General features: G+C 37.4%; 1 protein-coding gene across 1 annotated transcript; it reads right to left on the reverse strand.

The window, feature by feature from the left end:
- Positions 1-222: 222 nt before the first annotated feature.
- On the reverse strand, positions 223-7,902 carry LOC104908613 (uncharacterized). The gene is made up of 4 exons (XM_010697738.4): positions 7,664-7,902; positions 4,740-4,961; positions 1,003-1,115; positions 223-770 (listed from the first exon to the last, which is right to left on the reverse strand). Exons 1-4 carry the CDS (start codon positions 7,838-7,840, stop codon positions 401-403), a joined length of 882 nt encoding a protein of 293 aa, XP_010696040.1. The 5' UTR covers positions 7,841-7,902; the 3' UTR covers positions 223-400.
- Between the last annotated feature and the right edge of the window lie 5,966 nt (positions 7,903-13,868).

Genomic DNA, 13,868 nt, shown 5'->3' on the forward strand with positions numbered 1-13,868 from the left:
ATGCAAAAAACTCATTAATGTATCCGAATCCTCTAAACATGGGAAAAGATTAGATAGAAAAGGAAAAAAAACCCACAGGCCTTTTCAGAAACAAGTGGGTCTCTCTGTTTCGTTTTCCTTTCTATATGTTGTTTAGCTAGATGCTTCATCTGATTTGCATCTTCAAGGGTCCAGCATATTTTTCAGTATCCATGGCATTATGACAAAGCCGCAAGGGCAAGCAACCAACCAAAAGTTGATAATACACTGATAATTGTAGTCAATAAGCGTTATCTTTAAGCATCCTCAAACATGGTCTATTATAGAGGATCCTGACATCTTATACTTAATATGTTCACTTTTCATACTTCAATATACAAAAGGCGACTTACCTCATTCGCTGACAGACAACAAAGACAATTCAAAGTCTTGCTATTCGCTTGGTAGATTTTGGTACATCACGGTAGTCATACACCCCAACACCTGACTTTCTCCCAAGACGATTAGCATCAACATACTGAACGAGAAGAGGGCAGGGGGCATACTTAATGTCCCCAAGACCTGCCTGAAGGACTTTCAGTATTGACAAACAAACATCTAAGCCAATGAAATCTGCAAGCTCGAGTGGACCCATTGGCTGGTTTGTCCCGAGCTTCATTCCTGCGTCAATGTCTTCCTTGGTTGCTACACCAGTATATAATGTGAAAAATGCTTCATTGATCATTGGCATCAGGATTCGGTTCACAATGAATCCTGAGTAATCCTGAGAGCAAACCACTGTTTTACCAAACCTGAGTAATCAATAATGCAACAAATGAGTAATCCATAGCAATCAAGTTTTAAATAAAGAAAAAGGTGTGCAGGAAAGACAAGGATAACTAATCGATTAGGAAACATAGAAGTGAGACTACGGACAAGAAAGAATAGCAAAAAGATGCTACCACAGATATCACAAGTGAAAAATATGCATTATATAAACAAGAGTCGGAAGTCGAACAATTCAGAGGTCTTTCAATGAATCACCTCTCTGCCAAAGTTTTTGTTGCATTGAAAGTCTCATCTGATGTGTCTGCACCCCTTATAATCTCAACCAACTTCATGATAGGAGGAGGGTTCATGAAATGCATGCCAATGACCTGCAAATTTGTTATCACTCTTTAGTATAACAAAATCTTCAGAATGATCCGTACGTAACAAACTATAACAAATTCAACTTTGCAATCAACAAAAAAATTGTTTTTGCATAATGCGAAGACAGAATAAAAGCATATCAATATATACAAATTTAATTGATATTCCGGTGCAGTTGGGTATCAGTAAATTTGACAGTGTTCTAAATTTCTTTTTTATTGATAAAATCATGGCCAGAGTGTTATGAAGTGCTGGATTTATCTAAAGCTGGAAGATTAATCTAATGCTATGTTTGGATAGCAAGATTTCATTTCAAATCCTGAATTTGGATGAAATCTATTGTTTGGATGGCATGGAATTTGAAATTATGGAATTTGTCCAAATTCTTATCAAAAGCCTATATTAGTAAAATTTGAAATTCAAGCTATTACCTTGTCATTTGAAATTCTCTCCTCATACATATCCTAACTTCATGAGTATCTCTATCCCAACTCCACTCATTCTTTTTCTAATATTTATTTCTCTCTCCTTTAGTAAACCCACACTTTTTCTCTCTCCTCCATTAAACCTCTATTTCTCTTTCCTCTATCAAACCCCTTTTACAAAACAATGATTAGGAATTGAAATACAAACTTTAAATTCCAGATTTCAATTCCATTATTTGAAATGAAATACAAGTTTCCAAACACTACCTAAATAAATTCTATTTTTGCTGCTATCGGTTCACGCCTAAGGTCAATATATAAGGTGTCTCGAAGAACGACTGATACAATAAATTCCATAATTCTGAAATTCTGGTGGGCCTCTTCTTCTCAGGATTGTGGTACTTGCCTTGAGATCAGCTGGAAGGTTAGGGAATAAGAGCCTTGAATTGCTCCATTCGGCCTTAATAATGAGGCAAGCCAGGAGACTTTGGCAAGATCAGAAATCCTTATTACGCAGGGGATGGAAAATGAAGTGCTCAGCCCTCTGCCAGCAGCTATGGAAGGAAAATCTGTGGCCAATGCTTCATTGTTTTTTAAGGGCTTATTCCAAGCAGATTCAAATTAGAGGAGCTGTTCGGAGGACATCGGTAGTGATAGGCAAACTAACATTTACCATAGATGAGATGAGATGAGAGTGAGGGGAGAGAATGGTGATGAAGCAAGGGAGGCACTATGAGTCTCAAAAGCCTCAAAAGGTAAGTGACCTTATCTTTCGAGGCAGAAGGAAAAAATGTTTCAGTGGATAAGGACCCGATTCCAACGAAGTTCAGCTTACAGAACTATCACTATCCCCTTTTTGATGCGGAGAATGGTTACCTCTGGGAGCATTGAAGCCGTGAAGAATACACAACTAAGCCAATATATTGTTTTCTCTCAGCAGAAATGCAGAAGGGGAAAATATTGGAAAAGAAATAGTAATCATTGGATGAAGTTAGCAAATTTCTCCTGGAGACTTACCTATACAGCCCAGGCCGTAAAAGGTAGTCTTATCAGAGAAGGATGAATGTGGAACCTTCTGGATCAAGGTCAAATCTCAGGATCATCTTTTTAGGTTGTGTGATCGACACCTTGGGTGTAACCGTGCAAGAGATAAACTTTATCAAAAGAAGGGCACATTGGGATCCTGAGACCCCTTTTCTGGAAATTGATGTCAAACCCCCAAGTTCATGTTTTTGGCTGCATAGTCAGGTTCAGAGTGTTTGGAAGTGTGAGAGGCTGCACTCAATAGTTGAGAGACATATACATGTTCCATCAAAGACTGGGTCATGGTCTGAGGGAAGTTAGCTTGCAATATGGGTGATGAACGGGAAAATAAAATGGTCATGCTACTGGCATCATTGCAAGTTAACTTTGATCCATAGGAACAACAATATGCTTGCAAGATGGGTGATGAACAGGAGAATCAACTGGTTATGCTGCTGGGATCATTGCAGGTTATCTTCATCCATAGGAACAACAAGATGTTCAGAAATGATCTGGCTGAACAGCAAGACGTTCAGAAATGGTCCGGCTGACCTAAGAAGGATGTTGAACGAGATTAATGTATGTGTTAAGCAACCCCATTTGCCTGATAGTTCAAATATAAAGACAAATGGGAGAGAGAGAAAAAAAAAGGAGTATTAACTAACGAATCCTAATTCTTCCTCCAGGTGAATATAGGAGGCTTACAATCTGGTAGAAGGATGTCAATTATTACCATGGATAGTTGATGAAAAAGGCACAGGAGAAGAGGGCGATGATTAGAGGCCAGGGTAGCATGGGTACAACTTGCTCCTATGCAGGAGCCAGAAGGGTGTAAGGAAAGGGAAGGCTCTGCCCGTCAAGGCAGTGTCTGCATCTGAAGTGGAAGCTAGAGCCTTGCTGAAGGCTATTAAATGGTCCAGGCTCCAGGGAGGGGTAATCACAAGAACTTGATCTTCTCTAATTGCTTGCCGTAGGTCCAGTTTTAGAGAAATACTAGTTCTCAGAATGAAAGCAGTTGTGATTGTTAAGTAGATCAAAATCTTAGCACATCCTTCCGTAGCTATTAAAAGAGTTCCTAGATCTCTTGCTTTTATGGCCAATAGCATAGCTGGTCAAGCTAGAATCGTTGAGCTCCCTTGTATCTTTGTTTAGTTTATTAATACTTCATTGTTGTGACCTTTTAGTCCGCCATATACATATATATAGGGAAAAATGAATCATTGTCAGAAACTACGAATCTACAGCGCAGCAAATCACTTGCACTGAACCAGCTTCAATATCAAATTCACAGGCTACTACACAAAAATCCCAAACTCATATCTTATACATTGATGTGGCTACGTTTTCTCAAGTACTCTGTCTTATACGAACAAGACACGTCAAATGATATGGAACTAAGTACCAAAGGTAATACCAAAAGAGCTTAGCTCAATTGATACCATCTCCACCTTCCTTGGGGAGGTCCTGCCCAGGTAAGAGCAGGTTTGCTCTTGCGAGAGCTGGGTCAGGGCCTTCGGGGGGGGGGGGGGGGGGGGGGGGGGGGGGGTTAGGCTTCACATGCACTAATACCCTGGCAGTAACCGCTGCCCCCCCTTCCCGTAGCCACCTTTTTTGTATGCTACGTAGGAACCCACAGAGCAATGCGAGAAATTAACAATTCACGCTAGACAATTTCAAATTCATGATTCACAATTGACATTAGCAGTATTGTCAACTATAACTTTATAATTGAGCTATTGAACATATCATACGTATTGATTTATATTCAAGCTCCCTTCCCTTTCCACAGCATAGCTTTTACATGGAGCCTTCATCTATAAGTTTAGAGCATAAAATGCAACATCTTCCCGAGGTAAGCAAACGAAGGTTGTGCGTGCAACATGATATATTTTATCTAAGCAATCCACAAACCAATGTAAAAACAGCTAAGAAGGACAAATAACCATGCTAATGGAGAGGAATTAATTTTTAAGCTAGATTCTGAATATTCAAAAACTGGTAGACATGCTATCCACTTTCATGATTCTTCAGTGCACACCTAGAAGTGCTCCTCAGTCATTCAAATATCAAGGAGCCCTGATGTAACTCTTAGTTTTATAAAAGATGTAACGAGATACAGAGGGGTGAACTTTTCAGTGCAGTTACAAATGTGAGAAATGACAAAAACATCCTAATGCAGACCTGGGATGGTCGACTTGTTACAGAAGCAAGCCGCGTAATGGAGATTGAACTGGTGTTCGATGCTAGGATAGCTGACGATTTGGTTTTCTTGTCCAGCTCAGCAAATAGCTTTTTTTTAGCCACTTCTGATTCAGCAACTGCTTCAATTACAAAATCTGCAGAATGAAAATCCTCCAAACTCATGGTACAGTGTAGCCGTTTCAGTGCATCACTGATAACATCCTACCATGAGGCAAGAAGATTAAGATTTGTGAAAAAATAAAAGGAGCATAATAAACCACAAGGGAACACAATCACTAAGACTGGTGCACACAACAGAAGGCATAGGCCTATCTTATAAACAGACCCTTGGCTCTTTCAAACTTTCTACAGATACCAAATCACAACTAAAGGAAAAGCCTCTGACAAGGCTAAACATTTCTTATGCCAAAATGATGTGAGGACCTCTTTCTCATGACACGGTGGATGATGTTGTCTTACTTATCAATTAAGAATTTTTTTTAGGATCCACATGGTTTTTTAATCCAACCTTCCTAGGTGAGTGAGGGCTGTACATGTTGGGGGGTCGATAAACGAGTTTTTAGTACAATACACTGTGCTAAGTACTAGAGTGCGCAAGACTTTGTTGCTTGCACACCAAGTTAGCACACATAGGATTTATTTGATTCTAGCCTTTCTAGGTTGCTTGCATGGAAATCCTAAGAGATTTACCAGTATTTTAGTTTATAATTCCTAGATCCTAATATATCAAGTTGGAAAGGGATTACACTACTGGAAAACTGGTTATATACTTCCTCCTTTTTTTTACTTGCTACATTTCCTATTTTATGAAGTTGCATACTAATTGCAACGTTTACATCTTTGGCGATATATTCTCTGTTTCTATCTCTTAGCACATGGGATCCCATTTTATCTCTCTATATCTCTCATCTATCCTAATTTCTTGTGCCATGCTCCAATGTTGCACTTCAATTGAAAAATTGAGGTAAGTATAAGATCCATGAGCCATCTTTGAAGGTGAAAGTGATTTGACTGTGGTGTTTGTAAGTTAAGCTTTTGCTTAGTTCTTTAGAGAAGAAGGTCTCATATCCTTGAGATAGCTACACTTTAATCACCCTAAACCACTCAAAACCAATCTGTCCATACACTAGTTTCAGAGATTTCTTAGATTCGATACCTTAATTTATATCCCATCTATCTTAGGACTTAAGAAAATGTTTCAATCCTTGAGTTTCCTTACCTAAACAACTCATTACGTATCACAAACACAACAAGGACATCAAGCACAAGCAATATGCCAGCTATGGATAGGGACTAAGGGGGTCTAGACATAGAGAACCTCAACCATATCTAGTGTGAAATGGTAAAAGAACTATATCTAAAAGACCGCTATAAATTCTAGACAAAGATGATAGCTTGTTTTAGTTTATTTGATCTCAGAGTTCAAGTACTAATAAGAAAACATATTAGGAAAGATATAAAGTAGTAAAAGTACTAGTAATAGACTGTACTGATACATAAAAAGCAAAATAGAGATAGATGAGGTAGCATAGTCAAATAAAAATGCTAAAATAAACTAGAGGCGCACACGAAGACAAAAGCAGAGGAAAAGGTTGCGAAAGAGAGGGGAGACATAGCCCCCATAGATGATTATGAAGATATCTATTTCTAGTAGAACACCATAACTATTAACTTCCTTCCAAGGGTCAAGTCTATAGAGGAATAAAAGCAATTCTACTTTAGTATTTTTCCTTCTTTCTTAGTCATCAATATCATAGTTCCGATTAGCTGTCATTCTAGCACTATGATTCTATTTCCTGCCGTTTCTGAATTCCCCAAGTACACTGAATTTCCAGTGGCTAGCCATTATTTTCTTTTTGGTCCACTAATGATCATGTGAGTATATAGAGGGAAAGCTGACTGTAATTTCTGGTTGAGAAAGACAATAGAATCTCTCCATCCTGCTGATTCTCCTCCCTCTGTTCTAGTCCTATATTGCTATAAATTTCAGTGTTGTGATCTCGGATATTTCACTCTTTAAAGTCCTAAATAAGCTCTATGTGCATTATATCCTATCAGATCACTTCACAACAATTCTTCTTGAGTATAACTCTTCTACCATATCTTTAGATGATTTTCTCGCATTTGTACCTAGCACATCCAAGTGTTATTTCTTAACATGTCTGAACCACTAAGCGTTGTTTCCCTATTTTACCATTAAATCAATCAGACCCGCTTCCGCAAGGTCTTTCATCACTTCCTTCTTTTCCTCTATCTTCTAGTGTAGTAAGACATCCAACAAAGCATCCTCAACCCCATGACCGTTAGATTTCGGACTTGTGCTTACTTAACTAGCCAACAATCAACACCATAAAGGAGAACTGATCCAACAACTACTCAACATAACTTTGCCTTAAGTTAAACTAGTATTGGCTTGTGCAATCTATGACTTGCCATATAGCACTGTCACACCCATGTCGATATAATACCTCCCGAGTAAGAATGTTTGTATATTGCTCAAATTGAGGGAGAAAGAAAACAGATACAGCAAATTGAAAAAATTCAACCGCAGCCTATTTCAATCTCTTCACCTATAAGAAAATAATAAGTTTCACAGCTGATCACGTACAATAAAGATTATATATAAGGTAATTTCAGTAACAATCGGGTCCAATCGAGTGTAACACATTCAGTTCAGCAAAATTCAAGTAAAGATAGCGCACCCTATTTTTTACTTCTCATCAACACAATCTTTAAAAGTTAAAAGCCTTTCTTCATTTACCAGCATATTACAAGTATGTTCCAGCTATCCAAACTAAATTTTCATTACTTGAATACAAAAGAACATGTCCTAAACCCAGATAATTTGAGATAGAAATAAATCCAATATGAAGAAATGAAAGTATTAAAGTGGCACAAATAACCTGGGAAAGTTGGCCTTTGGAAAGAAAACGTTGGAGAGAAATGGATATAGATTTGGTAGCCCTAGTAAGAGCGTTAGAGTCGGAATCCAAAAGCCAAACGTGAAATCCATGAACAATGCCAAGTTGGGCGATTCCAGACCCCATTTGCCCGGCACCCACCACTCCGATTGTCTTCATTTCTCTGTGTAGATATGTTTTTACACTAGTACTATATCTATACTAGCAAGTAGCAACTTTCGTTAATATTTCTAGCAATTTGGTTTCTACTTTTTAGCCTTGGACGGGAGTTGTGAATTGTGAATGTAACCGCTAACACCCTTTCTTTTTTTTTCTTTTTTTTTTAAGGTTGATTTAAGGCTCTTTTTTTTTATCTTATTTTCAATTCAATTCATTATTATTATTATTATTATTATTATTATTATTATTATTATTATTATTATTATTTCAATTCAGTTCAATTCGGCCACAATAAGTTCAAAAGAACATGGCCTAAGAGCTTGTTCTCCCCAACTTATTTTCAGTTCAGTTTCGTGCAGTTCAATTCAGTTCAGTTGAGCTCCAATTATCATTTCTATTAGTTATAATTTAATTCAGTTCAGTTCAGTTGCAATCAGTTCAATTTAGTTCAGTTGCAATCTCAGTTCAATTCAGTTCAGTTGTTTTATGTCGAAGAGAACAGGCTTAAGAGGGGAAGAGTTGTGAATTGTGATAGGCATGCGACATCTATCTAGTGGAGACATGATTGGTATCTATCCAAGACCACGAGTAAGTACTCCCTCCGTCTTTTACTAATTGGTACATTTTTACCATTTAGGTGTGCCTCAATTTAGTTGCTACATTTACAGATATTTCCATATATAATACATAGGTCTCACACTTTATTTACAAGTTTGCCATCACTTTTGTCCTTATTCTATTTACTAATGATACATAAAATAATAAAGGAAAATTTTCTGAGGTACCCTTGAGGTTTGGCTTAATTCTCAAAATACCCTTAGGTAGTGTTTGGGAATGTTGATTTCATTCGAATTTTTGGATTTGAATTTAGGTATTATAAATTCCAATATTGAATTCCAAATCAATTGCTTGAGAAATTCAGAAATTCTAAATCCATTATTTCAAATTCATTGCATGTTTGGATAGACTTTAGAATTCTAATTACACACTTCATCACTACAAGCGAGTTTTTCACCAGAGTTATGAAAAAATAGCTACAAAAATTAAAATGAAAAACAACTATAACAAAGCTCTGTTTATCATTATAAAAAAATAAAGGAAAAAATTAAGAATGAGAAAGATGAAGTAAAAATCATGGTTGCTCTGTTTATCATTCATCAAACTATACAAAATGGAATATGGTGCCATGGTGGTGAGGTAGAGGAGAGAGAGTGGACAAGGAACCCATACGTTTATGGCTAAGGAGAGAGAAAGTATGAGTATGTCATTTACAAAAATTAATTAGAAGTTCACCAAAAAGGAAAAAAAAAAACGTTTTGAGGAGAAAAGAAAGAGAGTAGTAGTGCAGCACAGTAGTGTAGTGTGCTGTGATTTCAAATGACATGGTTTCAAATGTCATTTCAAATTCTTTCTTGTATGGGCTTTTTTTGGTTGTGTGGGATTTGGGGTAATTCTAGAATTGAAATTCTTTGTCCATCCAAACATGTTGATTGTCCAAATTCAGCATTTCAAATGAAATACTCATATACAAATACGCCATTATTGAATTTTGAAGTTTAAGTTTCAAGGGTACCTTAGAAAATTAATGCACTTGAATTTCGGTGTATGATAAGGGTATTTTGAGCCCAAACCCAAAGTTTAGGGATATCTGAGGAATTCTCCAAATATGAGGTGTAATTTAAGAATTACGCCAAACCTCAGGGATACCTGAGGAAATTTTCCAATAATAAAATATTCCTAACAAAACCCCTAATCCCTTATTACTCCTCTATCTCTGCCCATTTTCTTCTCTCTCTCTCCTACTTCTGCAACTCCTTTTCTCTCTCTTCCACCTTCAAAAAAATCAGATCTTGTTATTTCTAGTTCAAATTCCATAAGAAAAATACCAAAATAATAATATAGACTTTCTTGTGGTTCTTCTTTTGAGACCCATTTCTCCTACTTTTGTGGCGTTTGATTTTTTTTCCTCTATTTCAATCTCTTCATTCCTTCCTCTGTTTAATTTCAACCTCGTTGAAGAACATGAATAATAATGGTTGGTCAACCCACTGTTGATGAAAAATAATCAGAAAGTTCGTCAGATCTGTCGACTTCTAGGGTTTGCAAGTCCCAAATAATATGAGGCCACTCAACTTAAATCTTTTTTTTTTAATTATTTATCTTTTTTTGCTTGAATTTTGGTATGGTTTTCCTTTGAAGGTTGGTATGTTGTTGAGATTTTAGGGATGTTTTATTAAACATGATTTTGGGTTGAAATGGTTTGAGTTTATTACGATATTTATAATAAAACAAATTTGTCTTTTTTTTTTTAAGTTGAAATAATTCTTGGAGTGATGATTGAAGATCTGGGTTTCTTCTTCGAAATGAAGATCCTATTTTATTTTTTTATGTTCCCATTCACGGTTCTAAGCACTGAGTTTCTTCTTCTTCCTAATTGCAAAAATGTTGTTCTTTTTCCTAATTCTATGTATTTTTGTTGTCAATTCATTTATTTCCATAATTTAATTTTAATCCTCTTTTCATACTGTGATTCATCTTGTTCGTTGAAGGTAGAACCGTGTAATTGTTGTGAAATGTGAATGTAATTACTTTAATCGAAGAGATTAAAACCCACTTGCTTTTGCTTAATTCACTCTATGTACACTGGGCCCCCACTCCGTCCTTGGTCTGTGTAAAAAAGCAAATGTAGCAACATTTTAAGGATAGATGGAGTGATATGATACTATTTGGCCAATTTGGGTACCAACTACAACCAAACACATACTTTTTGAATATAGTTAAGTACGCAACTGTGTACTAAACTTTGCTACAATTAAAGTTTCAATTTGGGTACTAAATTATAAAATGTTTTAGTTTGGATACTCAAACCAAACTTTTGTTACTTTTCCTATAAACTCCAATTAAATAACAAAAAATAAATTATTTTTGCACAAATTTAATATCTCTTTCTCTCTCCTCCCACATAAACACCAAATCCGCCCCCTCCCACCCACCCACCACACCACCTCCCCCACGCACCCTTCCCTCCTTCGTATTCCCCCTAGTTTTTCTCTCTTCTCCAATCTTGCTTACACCGCTCCTCTGCCTTTCTCTCCTCTACGGTAAGACCCACCAAACCAAAACGACGACGAAATCACAATCTCATGCTCCGCTTCCCCTACAGTCGACCCTAACTCACTGAGGTTTATAAGTCTTAAAATTTCTTCTTCAATGGTGCAACCTATCATATATTGAAGGCGTTGATAACTCAACAAGTGACCTTAGCCTATAAATGTCAGCAAGAAGTACTCCAAACAAAAATTGTAACCTACTCGAAATACTTTGAGTTTCGAGCATCTCCCTAGGCCAACATAAATTTGTCGACCAGATTCGTTACTAGAGAAATCAAGTTTCCTGAGCAGAGGACAAGTAATACAGATGGCTGAAGCCTGAAGGAATATGTCCGGTGAAGCTATTGTCACTCGCATTAAGACTGATAAATTCGAACCTTGGAAGAACCAAGAAGGCTCTATCCCTCTATAGATTTGATTGCTTGAAACATCTATAATAACTCGAATGATCGAACGAAAACTATCAATTAAGGGAAAAAAATGTTGAGAGATTACCACACAATGCAAAGAATTAGAGATTACATCAATTATGTCAAGGCTATGCAATGAGCTGAAAATCCCATTTAGGAGAAACCCTAAAAGGTGATTGTAAAATGAATTGAGCTTAGAAAGACTTATAAGGTTTGTGAGCGAAGACAAGATTCTGCCTGTTAACCCTCTTGAGGGTAGCCATGAATGAGTGACCTTGTCCTTGTTATCACAAACAATCCCCTTCCAGGAGGAACAATAATCAAAGTTAGAACTCCAATTTAGTGGACCCAAGGAAGAGGAAAGCGAATGAGAAAAGGCGAGAAGGAGTGTTGATCCTTGTGGATTGCAAATTTTTTGGTAAGAGAAGGGGAACAAATATAGGGGAGGTTGAGGGGTCAAGTTCAGAAGAAAATGAGGATGAGATTGTGATTTCGCCGTCATTTTGGTTTGGTGGTTCTTTTGGAAAAGGAGAGGAAGACGATGGAGCGACGGAAGTAGGAACGAAGCAGAGAGAAAAACTAGGGGAAGGGGAGGAAGAGGTGGAGTGGTGGATCTGATTTTGAGGGTAAGGAGAGAGAAAGACATAATAATATTTTTTAGGAAGAGAAATGAAAAAAAGTACTTTCTTTATTATTTAATTGGAGTTAACAATAAAAGTAACATAAGTTTGGTTTAAGTACCCAAGCTAAAACTTTTGGCAAAGTTAGTATCCAGTTGTGTACTTAACTCTCTTGAATACAACTACTAGTCAAAAACTTTTTAATACTCTCTCTATTCTTATTTGTTCTTCCTTTTTAGATTTTTTTTGGAGAGAAAGAAAGTCAAATTAAGATGAACAAATGGGAATGTAGAGAGTACCATTTAGTCAATTTTAGTACCAACTAAATAAACACTACTTAATTGTAATACCTTATATTTTTTAGTATTTATTTTAGGATCTTTTAACTACAATAATACAAACTTTTGTCCGTTCTCTCGCAATAATACAAACTTTTGATTATTTTTAAATAATACAAACTGTTGCCCAAAATTCCTCCAGTAGGGCAATGTCACCTTTAACCTATAAAACAGGTAAAAGAAAATTTTGAAAAACTTGAAATCTCTTTCTCTCTTCTCCCCTCTCCCTACCAACTGAAACCCCACCATGAAACCGCAGGACTCTCCCCCACTCCAACCTCCGGCAACACCATGTCTTCCCCCCTCCACCCTCGAAAATACCACTGCTCCTCTCCCCCACCCTCGAAAATACCACGTCTCTCTCCCCCACCCCCGAAAACTACCCCCCACCACTCGTTCACCCTCGAAAACCACCCCCTCCAATCCTTCACCCCGGAAAACCATCAACCCAGCCACCTCACCCCCGAAAACCACCAATCCTAGCCACACCAGCCTTAAAAACCACCCCCTCCACTCCCTCACCCCTGAAATACACAAAACCCACCCACAACCACCATGAACCCACCCACCAAATCCTATCAACGCCACACTCACCACCACGAACCAAATCACCCACAAAACAAAAACCCAAAACCAGCCCCAATAAACTGCCAAAGCAAAATATCACCATCATTATTTATCATTGGGGTCAATTTCGGGGTAAGGCGGTGGGTTATAGATAGGAGCTAATGTCCTGTGGATGAAGGGTTGTTACGAGGGTGGGCGGCGGGTGGACTTGTTCAATGGGCCGGGTACCCATTGGTAGCCCGAGCCCAACCCATCTTAAAAAGGGTTGGGCTGTTTATTTTTGAAGTTAGGTGGGTTTTAAATGGGTTGTTAAGTAAATGGGCTGAGTATGGGTTGTTGAGGGTTTATGATGGGTATGTATACATGTTTACTCATCTTATTTTCAATCTCTCTCTTTTGTAAACTTACGAAGTAAATGCAATGACCAGCTACACATATTGCTTGTTATTCATGCCTTTGTCCACCTTCTTCAAGCTCCTTCATCTCTCTCTCTCTCTCTCTCTCTCTCTTGTAAAACACAAATGTCTAAAATCATCCATTTCTCTCTCCTCTATAAACCCTATATTTACAACTTCTAGAAACCAACAACGATGTGGCGGCGCGGCGATGCGGTGGTGTGGGAGATGTGAGTGAACTTAGAGAAGAGAGAGTAATAAGGATAAATAGATTTCAAAATTTGAGTAATCGATGATAGGAACTCCATTTCAGCAAAATTTCTCCATTCTTTTTTTCGATCTTGATTTCGTTTTAGCAAAGTTTCATTTTTTTTTTTGAAATTTTTTTAACCTTAATCTTAGTGAATTGTAGAGTTTTATTAGCTGACAGCATAAACTAAATATAATTGTATCGAGATTGTTGTCCCAGGTTTGCCATTAGGCCCATGAGTAACAAAGGATATTAATCTACATTTTATGTCAGCCCAGCCGACTTAAACCCGGCCCGACCCAATTAATAGTCCACATAAGCCCAACCCATTTAATATC

Source organism: Beta vulgaris, chromosome 4 (assembly GCF_026745355.1).
Source record: "Beta vulgaris subsp. vulgaris cultivar EL10 chromosome 4, EL10.2, whole genome shotgun sequence".
Taxonomy (NCBI): Eukaryota; Viridiplantae; Streptophyta; class Magnoliopsida; order Caryophyllales; family Amaranthaceae; genus Beta; species Beta vulgaris.

Excerpts from the sequence above, each read along its gene's own strand:
- LOC104908613 (XM_010697738.4), bottom strand. The coding sequence starts at position 7,840 with ATGAAGACAATCGGAGTGGTGGGTGCCGGGCAAATGGGGTCTGGAATC. Across the intron at positions 1,116-4,739 it reads TAACAAGTCGACCATCCCAG|GTCATTGGCATGCATTTCAT; the intron begins GTCTGCATTAGG and ends ACAAATTTGCAG. Across the intron at positions 771-1,002 it reads ACAAAAACTTTGGCAGAGAG|GTTTGGTAAAACAGTGGTTT; the intron begins GTGATTCATTGA and ends TTGATTACTCAG.